This window comes from Pholis gunnellus, assembly GCF_910591455.1.
Source record: "Pholis gunnellus genome assembly, chromosome: 6".
Lineage (NCBI taxonomy): Eukaryota > Metazoa > Chordata > Actinopteri > Perciformes > Pholidae > Pholis > Pholis gunnellus.
In genome coordinates, this window is record NC_136532.1 from 6,993,270 (window position 1) to 7,005,354 (window position 12,085).

General features: G+C 41.8%; 1 protein-coding gene across 3 annotated transcripts in view; it reads left to right on the plus strand.

Moving 5' to 3' along the window:
• Positions 1-11,543, plus strand: part of dmxl1 (Dmx like 1) — a 51,936-nt gene extending 40,393 nt beyond the window's left edge. For all 3 annotated transcript variants that reach the window (XM_079161324.1, XM_079161325.1, XM_079161326.1), the window contains exons 42-51: positions 1,197-1,283; positions 2,419-2,537; positions 3,036-3,183; positions 4,551-4,611; positions 5,027-5,154; positions 5,744-5,821; positions 5,975-6,066; positions 6,275-6,327; positions 7,544-7,761; positions 8,882-11,543. In XM_079161324.1, coding sequence (XP_079017450.1) covers positions 1,197-1,283; positions 2,419-2,537; positions 3,036-3,183; positions 4,551-4,611; positions 5,027-5,154; positions 5,744-5,821; positions 5,975-6,066; positions 6,275-6,327; positions 7,544-7,761; positions 8,882-9,124 — 1,227 coding nt within the window. In that variant the 3' untranslated portion in view covers positions 9,125-11,543. The remainder of the gene's footprint in view (positions 1-1,196; positions 1,284-2,418; positions 2,538-3,035; positions 3,184-4,550; positions 4,612-5,026; positions 5,155-5,743; positions 5,822-5,974; positions 6,067-6,274; positions 6,328-7,543; positions 7,762-8,881) is intronic.
• Positions 11,544-12,085: the final 542 nt, after the last annotated feature.

The window sequence follows — 12,085 nt, forward strand, 5'->3', positions numbered from 1 at the left end:
GTTTCTCTGGTAACAAACTTGTGTGATGCTTTTATTATTAACGACGGCACTTCTGATTCGTTAAGACCCACGCTTATGCAATATTGTACTTGAAACCTTATGAAACATCCCATCACCATGCTGTAGTGTGAGAGCATGCACATCGTCTATTTGCCTCCTGCAGTAGAATAGTAAATGTGGCCCGTCACATATAATCTAAGAAACATAACAATTGTGATCTTGACAGAATTACAGTACGCATATTTTGTGGGCCATGAACTCTGACTGTTCCGGTCCGTGTTTGACATTAATCTTGCACTTAGATGTCTAAATATCCATGTGAATGGGAGCCATAAATCTCAAATTGCGCTGTACATCGATGCTTCATAGAGGTTTCTAATCTTCTGGCTCTCGCTGTGCAAGCTGCCATGTTGTAGCTACTCCATTTGGCTCGGTTTTAATTAACCCAGTCTCTCACAGGACAAGCTATGAAGCTGAATAGCTTCTGATTAATGGGCCACACACTGTCGCAGTGAATCTGCGCCCCGCGGGGATTACGTACTCGGCGGAAATGGCAAACTACCATATTTAGATTTCTGCAAGTTAAGTTTTACTTTATTCCAACTGACAGAAAGAGACATGGTCTTTTCCCCTTGAACAGATGCAGTAAAGACTTTAATTCAATCTCATGCTCAAAGGATGCCCGTCTCATTTTGAGTTGCATCAAAATCTTACATGTCTATACAGTATGCATAGCTACTCTGCTACTGCATCGTCCCGTAGGACCTCTGTGGCACAGTGTGTGCTTGATTGTTGTGCTCATGCTGTCCAATGGCACTAACCCAGTTATGTTGGCCGCTGTGGTTCACAGGCTGGCCTGTGGCTCCTCACATGTCCTCTCCTAACCGCTGAAGGCAAGACAAACTAACACAGACAGACATAGAGTGCACGTACTACAGTGTAGAAACCAAAGAGTCGGTTCAGCTTGAGCTCAACGTCCGCTCTGTCTTCTACTGCAAATCTTTTGACACCTCATTCATCAACCCCTCTCATGGATCTTGTCAGGTCATTGGTTCTGTAGCATGAAGGGAAATGCACTGTATCTGATGTTATGGCTGTTACTTGTCTGCAAGAACAGTTTACCAATGTTTTAAACTATAATGATTGAATCTCCATGGTAGTGATTTGTGTGTGTGTGTTTTCCTTCCTCTGTGCAGACGGGGTCAGATCTGAGCTCCCCCGGAGGAAAGGCACGCATCATCCACAAGGAATCTGACATCATCACGGCCTTTGCCATCAACAAGGTACAACTCTTTTACCCAGAGGTCACTGAACAGCATAATACAAACAAGATATAGTAACACAATATCACAAACTGCGACGAGCATATTGTTTCCAATTAAGGACTTTGTTGGGTTTTTTTTTTTTAAACCACAGAATGTCCACCTCCAGTATAAAGTATATGAAAACATTTTAAAGCTGCTTTTATCAATATTTTTATATTAACAGTGGGTCAAATGTCAATTATCAAAGGCGCCACTTGTTGTAACGAACCCACCGAGGATAATCGCCCCTCTCTGCTGTCTCTCGCTGAGCTGTAAGGAGCGATTTAGTGTCTTAAAGCTCATCGTTTTGCTTTCTCGGACCACAACTTTACTGCTTCGGTTCAGCATTGCAGCTCTCCTCAACCTCGTTTCCAGCCGCAGCTGTTTCTAACGGAGAAAGTCGGCGACTAGCCGAACACAGTGGAGCATTTAGCTGCTCAGGAGTATGTGGAGACCAAAAACAGAGCTAACAGGAGAGTGAATATTGACCGTAACACTAGCCAGAAACACGACATAGATGTTAATGTCTGCTTGATGTTTAGAAAGGCAACATTTGCCAATTCAATCTCAAAAGATGATAATATGCGAGTGTTGTGTCCTCAAGTGGCAAAACCATCAGTTAATACTGCTTTAAGTAGTTTAAGCCAAGCTGTGCGCGGTAACTTTGCGTATGTTACAGATGTGCCACTAACCAAGTAAAGATAAATGATGTAGTCTGAATTTGACGTATTTAACTGTCGTCCATTCAAACTGAGTTTTTATGAACATTAATGTCAAGTCATTTGCTTCACTTTGACCAACAGATTCAGAGCCGAAAATTAAAATTCATAACAAGTATTACATTCTTTTGGTTATCGTAGCTCCTTTGATGTTGTTGAGCCTGTTTTCTCTGTTTGATATACGAAGAGGTTCATTTATTTAAATGGCAGCGGTGCTGGTGATCAAAGGAAGGTGCACCTCAGGTCATTATTACAGTTGGATGTTTTTTTTGTGACCACAGGCAGAATAGAGTTGGAAAAAGTCACATTAAGCCTCACTCTATTTTCCTCACCCATATCCTCTCTGTCTCCCGCCTCACCGTTTCCCTCACTTCCTGTCTCCGTTTGCCTCCCAGGCAAACCGTAATTGTTTAGTCATGGCCTCCACCCATGACATTCAGGAGTTGGATGTGTCATCCATCTTGGCCACACAGATCTTGACATGGATCGATGACGATGATGCAGAAGTCAAAAGGTAAGAGAGCTGTGTGTGTGTGTACTGTACTTGTTTAGGCCAAGAGCTGTGAGTTTATACCAGCAGAGCTAAATTTAGTGTGGGCGTTGGGCAATGTCATTGGTTCAGTAATGATTGTGTAGGCGGTGTATATGCATTGTGTGTGTGTGTGTGTTTGTGTTTGAGTGTGCAGCATTATCTGTATGGCCTCTCCTTTTGTGAGGTGTCGTTATCACACAGCTGGGTCCCTTTCTCTCGATATGAGTTATCATTGTCCTCCATACATGTTAGTTTCTCTATAAACGCACAGAAAATATTTTCCTATAAACAAAACATTTCTGGCATAATAGTGGTTGAATGTTGCTGTGTTTCTATTTCAGTATTAATTAATTAGAGTTATTAATCTTACCTTTCTCAATGAAATATTCAACTGTTAATTGCTGAACATCATGTGTTTTATCGTTGCGTTTTAAGATTTGAAGATGTATGAAATACCAAACTACTATTCCGTCTCTGTAGTGTCGGCGGTGATGACTTCCTGGTGGTCCATGCCCGCGATGACTTCGCCGCCCTCCACGGCACCACACCGTACACTCACAGTAGCCCCGGTACACCCATCAACATGCCGTGGCTGGGCGGAGTGCAGACGGGCCGCGGTGCAGCTGTGGTGAGCTCTAGACCCGGAGTTGAATCTGATTATATCACCTGAGCCGTTTGTTTGCCCCGCCTGTCTTCTGCTTTGATGTCTGTGTTTGATTAAGGAGCTGTGTGAGTTATATACTTATATAATACTTAGCTGATGACCATTTTCCAAAGCAAGCAGCTTCACACTAAATTTGAATGTGGGCCAGTTTCTTTATACAGTGCATACAACATATTGAAATGGAACAGTTTGATAGGGGTGATAAGGAGCATGTAGTAAATCAACAGAGAATGTATTTAACCATTTTGATAAAGAGTTTTTGACATTTTTACTATGTTCTGACATAAAATATATATACATCATATATATTATATATGCGCCAGTGGCTATTGCCACGGGTTTTTTCTACTCTTCACTGCTTTTCTCCTTTGATTGATGTTGTCTGTTGCTCTGGTTCTGCCCTTCTTTGGACTCTAAGCAAAATCCTCAAAGCAGTTCAAGTGACTTCAATTAATAATTCATCTCGGTCTGGACTCAGTTTGCCAAAAGCACCGTGGCTGCTAAAACATTAGCTTCCCTCGTTGACTTACAAAGGAACAAAGATGTTGCTGACAGCTCGTGAGACACCAGTACAAAACCTCCCATCATGTTTTATGCACGTTTGCAATGGAGAAGTCTTTTTAAATGCGCTTTTACTGAGCAGAGAAACGTGGCTGTAGCAGTGGGGAGGGAGATTGATTTTATTCCGGTGGTTGCAGTGTCTTTGATTCCAGTCAGCTGTGAGTCATGTTTTGTTGGTATTAACCTGCGCGCTCGTTGCTCTTGATATGCATACTGGACAGTAAGAGCCACTCTGCATCTTAATTCTTTTTCCAACCAGTCAGGCAGTGTGCACAAGGTTGGAGCAGAATACATTCAGAGACGATGATAAATGATAATACTTGGCAGGCATTGCTGTTAATGTCTCTGGGCCACCCGTCGTAATACAAGACCAGATTTGTAACGGAGTTTCGATTTATTGTATATGCTGAAAGAGCACCCGTCCCTTTATCCTGTAAGTTAAATGCAGCATTAAATAAGTACTTTGATTAAGATTAACACTTTTCTGACCTTTTTTGAGTGAATTCGAACTGCAGCTGAGCCCCTTTCAGGCATGCACCTTGTTAAGTAAATCTTATGGCGCTTTTGACATTTACATAAAAGTTAATGACGACCCATTAGTAACACGCCATTAGTTTAACAGATGGACGACTCCAGCAATGGATGTATTCTGTGTGTTTAACCGTCTACGGTTACGTGGTTCCCTGTTGTAAAGAATGTAGCATAATGAAGATCTGCGTTGTTTTCAACTGATGTTGTTCTTCTCCTCCTCTTCACTCGTCTTCTGCCAGATGATCAAGAGAAACATCAACAATGTGAGGAGAATGACCTCCCATCCCACACTGCCTTACTGTAAGTACCGCTCTCTGTCTGTCAGTAGATTCAAGGTGCTATCCAGACATCATGTTCCTCATGTTAGCCTTCAGGGGATGATTACGTCACCCCAAAAGTTTCTCATATGTAGAAATTCAGAAAGTGGCAGTTTTTTTTCTTGCACCAGTGCTGCTATTGATCTATAAAAGTGAGCCCTGCTGTGTATTTTTCAGTCAAACTGCAGAGTGGGGCTTCAAGGTGTGAGGTTTGTGGGTGGAATAATTCCCAGCAGGTTCATAAGAACGGCTGTTGTGCGTGTGTGAAATAAACTGTTTCCTTCATCAGTTATAAAACGTTGGGAACAAAGACATGCAAAAAGCTCACGTTGGGACCAGAACGAGATGCGCTGGGAAATGAGCTGATGGCAAGTTCTGTTGTTTTGTTTTTTTTCCAGACCTGACAGGAGCTCAGGATGGTAGCGTTAGGATGTTCGAGTGGGGTCACTCCCAGCAGATCATCTGCTTCAGAAGTCCAGGCAACTCCCGAGTAACCAGGATACGATTCAACCACCAGGGGAACAAGGTTACTAAGTCTCTCTCACACACACACACACACACACACAAACACACACTTCTATGTGAACTGTAGAATTGACCGGTCTAAGCGGTTAACTTCCACCATCCAGATGTCCCGCTATTCTTAGCTTTGCGACGCAAGCCTGTCAGTTTCAGTAACGTTCTCACACTCTGCCGTTCAGGCACAGACCACAGTGGGGAGTTTGGCTTCGGCACATGTTGTTATTCAGCCGAGTGATTCAACGGCTCTGAACTCAGGCGCTCGCCTCGAGCTAATAACTTTCTCAGATGGTGCCTCTCCTGTGCCAGAACCATCTTATCTGACTGTTCTGGCCAAAAAGAGTGAAATATGCTTCAAGAGAGGACAAGCTTTGGTGTTAGTTACGTAAGCGGCGCTTGAACTCGTGAGGCTGTTGACGTGTTTTTTGGAAGATAATTTAGGAGAGAAATCCAAATCTCCAGAAGGGAGAGACGGATGTCATTGGGTGCAGACGCACAGAAGGAGCACACGACAATATGTTTGTCTGTCGGCTAAAATGAAGTTAAAATGATCCAATATCAAAGTCTGATAGCAGCTCTCTGAATGTTTCGTACAGTTCGGTATTGTCGATGCTGACGGAGGTCTGAGTCTGTGGCAGACCAACACAAGTGGGAACGCACCTAAACCGTACCTGGTAAGAAAAGCCTTTTAGTCTTTTGTTTTGTCTGTCTAGACGTTCTCAGTGTCCTCACGCTTTCTGCCTGTCATCCTTGTTTTTGTTTACTCCTCTCCTGCGTCTCTATTAGTGTCACCACTACTATCCGTCTTCTTTGTCTCTCTCTGCCAGACGTTGCAGTGCCACAGCAAGACGGCTCACGACTTTGTCTTCGTGGGCTCCTCCTCCCTCATTGCCACTGCAGGTCTTTCAACAGACAACAGGTATGAGAGCGCTGGAAGGACACTTTTGTTCTGCAGTCTTCTTTGGAAGTTGTTCTCCCAAATTGAATTCTGTTTCATTAACTTCTAATGACATGCTGAATTATCTCCGTTCAGCTCCACTGTCCTGTGGCCGACGGGGATAAAGACCTGTCCTTTGATTAAGATGTGGACATGGATAGTCATTTAGTCATTTTTTTTCACTCCACAGGAACGTGTGTCTGTGGGACACTCTGGTGACGCCTGCGAACAGCCTGGTTCATGGTAAGATGCAGCGCAGGAAAAGCCTGTTTTACTTAAAAAGGCTTCTTTTAGGAATCGGCTAAACAATTTGTTTTGTTCCACCAACAGTTCAAAACCCAATTTCAAGAAGTCCCCTCTGGCTTTTCTGTCAATGTATTGACAGCAGTTAATATATTAATCGAGATAACAATTGGTGTATTAATTGATTATTAAATATTATTTATTTATTTAATATATAATATTCAATTTATTTAATATTTTTTATATAAATAAATAACGTTATTTGAAGCCCTAATGTCAAATAATATGTTAAAGTGCAAAATTTCAAATAAATTGTTCATGAAGTAGCAGATGAATAAGGAAATCTGTGGTGTGAGGCGTTATGTTTTTCAGGTTGTCATTTTTAGGAAATCCAATATTTTTTTTTTATGACATACTATACGATTGGTTCTCAAACTTGGTTTTGATTTTGAACAACCGATTGTTAAATTAATTAATTCTGACCACAAATAAACCTTTTCATTCGATCACTTCCTGTCACGGCGTCCGAGGGAACGTCGGCTAGCTAACCGTGGGAAACGCGTTTGTCTCTACCTGGTGATATCTCGTGATTGGCTCGTGATATTCAAATGTGACTGGTCATTGTTTTAGTTTTTTACCAAAATATTGAATTTTTATTTAACCTCACCATTTGACAGTACCTTTGCGTTCCACTCTGAGGCAGAGTTTGCGTGCCTCCGCGCTGGCGATAGGTTGTTTGTCCTTGCGTACCGTTCCACACGTACGATATCTCAGGAATTTCTTTTGGGCGAATTTAGCACAAATTCAGCACAAATTTAGTTCAATACACATTTTTGAGATTTTTTTTTAGAGCAGACAGGAAAAGAGAGATGGTGTATAACGATCCCGAACAGGTGTGATCAGTGCACGATTCATTCATAATTTGAGAAAATGAATTTAACTAATAATTGTTAATAATCATTTCAAACTGAAGCCCTGAATGTTTTATGTTTGTATCCACCATGTCGTCTCCTCTCTGTCCTCCGGTCTTTATTTCCATTCTTAATGTCTCTCTCAATTCTATTGTGTCCCCTCTGATTCCTCCTCTTTGTTCTACTCCACATCCTTCCTCTCTCTCTCTCTCTCTCTCTCTCTCTCTCTCTCTCTCTCTCTCTCTCTCTCTCTCTCTCTCTCTCTCTCTCTCTCTCTCTCTCTCTCTCTCTCTCTCTCTCCAAAGCTTTCTGCTGCCACGAGTCCGGAGCCACCGTGCTCTCGATGGCCTCCAGGCAGCAGCTGCTTATCACAGGTGGGAGGAAGGGCTGGATCAGCGTGCTGGAGCTGGCCCACAGGCACCAGCGTCAGAGCTTCCAGGCCCACGACTCGCCTGTCAAGGCGCTGGCTGTCGACCCGACTGAGGACTGCTTCATCAGCGGATCAGCTGAGGGCAACATTAAGGTATTTTGACTGGTTAATTAAATATATATGACACTTTGACGGATGTATAGTCAGGGAGTTTCAGTTCAGTTCTTTTTATTGAATATAAGAAAAGTTATTAGCGTTTGCTGATGGCTCTCAAGGTCCGGTTTAAGTTTAAGTGGAAACCAGACTGTCAGGAAGGATGACTTTCTTTATTTCGCTCATTAATTTCACATGAGAGCTTCACTGGGAGCAATGGTTCTTCAGCCAGTACATTTGCAGGTCCTTTCTCTTTTAAATAACGATCACACTGCTGTGTCACGCCAAGGATGAAGCCACTGCGTCACGCAGACGTGCATGAAGTGGTGCAGTGCGCGTCGGCTGCAAATTCAAATGACTTTCATTCCTGCTCCGAAAATCCTCCAAAGCCGCTAAATGTGTATGGGCTGATTGAAAAATGTAACATGGCTGAGCTACAAATTTATAAGCTTTTAAAGGGTTTGATGAGAAGCCTTGGAAGTGGAAGATGAACTAATATGAAATAGGTTATCAAACAATAAAGCTTCCAGGACGGGAATACGAATCAAACAATGCGAGTTGCTCCGAGCTCGTTAAAGAAATTCAACTAAACACTTGTGATGAGTTTTCAAAGGCTAAACAGGAGTAAATAGTGTTTTAATTGAACTAGAAGTTAATAGAATATTTTATAGAAGTATATTTGTACGTGGGATCAAGTAAGAGATTCTACCTGACGAGATTATTATTTATTTTTTAACACTTTATTTTTAAGCCTTTTCATCATCACATACACGCAAACAGGAAAAAACAAAAACTTGAACAGGATCCGTTCCATATCCTATTTATTTATTCACAATGATCAGCCGCCCGTCTTGTGACGGTGGTTCTGCTTTGTACCATCAGAGAAACCAGTCTTCTCTTTACACGAATAAAGAATCTAATTGCATTCTTCCAACAATGTTCTCTCCAAGTAGCTGAGGATGTTGTTCTCCCAATATGCAACCGTTCATCTTCTGTGATATTCACACCGTTTTTTTTCCCCATTCTGTCATATACAGAATATGACCCGGCTGCTTCTTCCAGACGCTGTGCTGCTAGAAAGCGTCTCTGTGCTCACTGCTCTCTTCCTCCCTGTGCTCAGATCTGGAGCCTGGCCACACAGTGTCCGCTCTACACCTTCCCGAACGAACACGCTCGCCAGTCGTTGTTCAGGAACCTCGGCACGGGCGTCATGCAGATTGAGGTCGGGCCGACCAATCACATCTTCTCCTGCGGCGCCGACGGGACCATGAAGATGAGGGTCCTCCCCAACCGCTTCAGTGTCATCAACAACAACAACAACAACCACGGCAACCTCAAGAACGACGTCAAGTTCATCATATAGAAGGAGAAGGTGGTCAAAGCATTTCGGTAGAATAATGTGAAGTTGCCAGCAACAAAAAAACCCTTAGTGACAGGAACAGTGTCATGCCGTGATAGAACAATGGCCGCTAGTGTTAACAGTGTAAATGAAGAATGGCTTTACAGACTTGTGAGATCCGCCGAGTCGTCTGACCCAAGAGTGGATCGATCGGATCCGCCGCTCTTTGTGCGGGACATGAACACGAGTTCACACGAGCCGAGTGTTTTTAAACTGTAGCGGAAGTTAAAGTGGTCAAAAGGGTAACGACCAAGGGTGCAGTCGCTCAGAGTAAACCCAACGAGAGACACACAGGCAGCTGCAGATTCTCCGAAACAAGACTCAGTGAGGACCGAACAGCACACACACACACAGCCTCTTATTATTATTATTTTTTTGCACCGGAAGTGAAGTTGTAGAAGTAGCAGGAGTGACGAAGACACTGAAGAGTCTAAAGCTGCAGCGTTGTGTCACGATATCTTAGTTTATATTAGTAAATCAGTCACGATGGTGGAAGCTGGAGTCACTGCTGGAGCGTTACGGTGATAGAGTACAGTAGACTGTGTATCAATCCAGGACAATAAGTGAGTCCTTCAGGGGTTTCAGCACAATGCAGTGAGGCCCGCGGGCCTCGTATGAAGCACATTACGTCCGGTCACAAGGATCCCCGGCGGTTATTAACACAGATGAGCCAGCTTGGTTGGAAAAGTGGAAGACGGTCAAACCAACACTTTAGGAATTACAGGACGTCAATTTGCCGTCACTATTATCGTTTCACCTTTTAAATTGAGGGCGTTTGGCTTCTCCAGCCCGACTTGAAACAAACACAGAAATCTGATTTTTTTTTTTTATAAAGGTAGAAAGAATAAACACTTATCTCTAAAGACTAAAACTATGCAAACACACTTTCTGGCGGAGGGATGACGCTAGATGAGAAAACTGACGCCGTGAGAGAGATTATGGATCTCGTCATCTAGCGCCATCTCTCCACCACAAAGGGAATGAGCATATTCCCCAAAACGTAGAGAAATGGGACTTGAGTTTTCCCAATGTTTTTTTATTTAAATTTTTTTTTTACTTGAATGCGACATTTCTCTTACTTTATTTGCACATACACATGAAGCTAAATGATATGTGGTGGGATGTGTATACAACGATACGAGGCTGGATGGCAGTCCAAGCCTTTGGTATTAAGGTTAATATACATCTACAGTACGATATTGGTTTATCCCGGCCTAGATTACACCAGTGGTATATATTTATTATTATAAGTGTCCTTAATCTCTGGAAACTACTTCTACCATGCTGGCACAGTACTACAGTACTGTTGGTCCTGATCATATTAGTTATGAAGTTAAATTAAAGCTACTTTGTGCAACTCCATAAGGCCCTCATTGGTCTGGGACACCACGAATAATAACCTTTTCTCTTTTTTTAAATGTTCAATATTGAGCTTGAGACCATGCAGCAGGGAGCTTTGCGGTGGACAATGGAAAGGCTTTGAGCTGGGGCACCTAAACACATTTTAATCAATATACTATTGTGTTGTGGAAACGTTTTATTCCGATAACAATGCGCTTCCCTTCCATCGACTCCAAAACTTTAATTTCCCACATGGACCATGATTGAAAACTGCCTTTGGAAACAGTATTGTTTGCCTTCATTGTATTAGCAGTCTTTATCTGGCTTGATGTTAGTTCACTTTAGCTTAGTTATGGGAATTACTTTACCTTCACTTTTGTTTGTTTTTCATCATTGCCTTCAGTACATGCTTGGGAAACGTGATCTAGGTTTGAGTGTAGTACGATGTCTTCCACATAGATCAGGAAGAGGCTCCTGCAGACTGTCCCAAAGCCATTTAGTGTGAAGGAATATAACGCGCTAAGCTATCTCCACACAGCTCCTCGTGCTGCTGTAGGGACACAAATGTGCATCCGCTTTGATTTCAGGATAAACTGAGGAAACCCTTTGAGATGAAGCAGATTTATTACACTTATGTACATACATAGATCCATAAACTAGGCTTCTCATAACGAGTACATAATCATAACGACGAGTCGTAGATATTACAAAGGCCACTTTATGAAGAATAGCATTCTGTACAAATGCAGGTATATTTATGAAACGTGTTCATATTTAGGGTTATAGACTGAGTGAGCAAAAGGCAGATGTAATGTTATTTCCTGCTTTCTCTCTCTTAATGGGTCACCACTTCTTTCTTCTTTGTGTTATTATTTCCTGATGTATTATTGATCAATAACGTTGCAATGTTCTTGTTTTCCCCACAAATGAAAGTGGTAAATGATGTGTACTCCTGCAGCAACTGGAGATTAAGTACTTTTTATCAAAGCGAAACTATATGTACTCCTACCAAAACTGTAGAATAAAAATATTTTTTATCAAAGCAGGTGCTTGTTTTCATTTACAGTCTTTACGAACAGATCGTCTACAGCGGTGAGCAGCAGGTGCATGACTCACTCGGCTTAATCAAAAACCCATAAATTCAACTTTCTTTGACGTCTTCCCTTTATCCTCAATCTTACAAATGTGATTTTAACCAGATAACTAATTTTATAATGTCACGTAAATCGATGTATTATATACAGAAAATGTACCGGTGTAATAATAAATGATGTAACATGATTTTATTTTATTTTTTTAAACTGAAGTGGCCTTCGATTATATTAGTGAAGAACAAACATCTCACACGAGGAGCCACAAAATGTAAATAATTACTGACCAAATGATCAAGTATTAAAGTAATCTATTCCAATCGTTGCTAGTCTGGATTACTTTACTTCCATTAAAGCAAACAAAACCATTAAGCTTCATTATAATTGCACTGATATAAAAATATTAAGTGTAATTCATTATTTTCATAGCTAGTAAACTACATTCTAGAAGTTTCTGATGCAGTATGAGGTAAATAAAACAGTTTCTGAACAC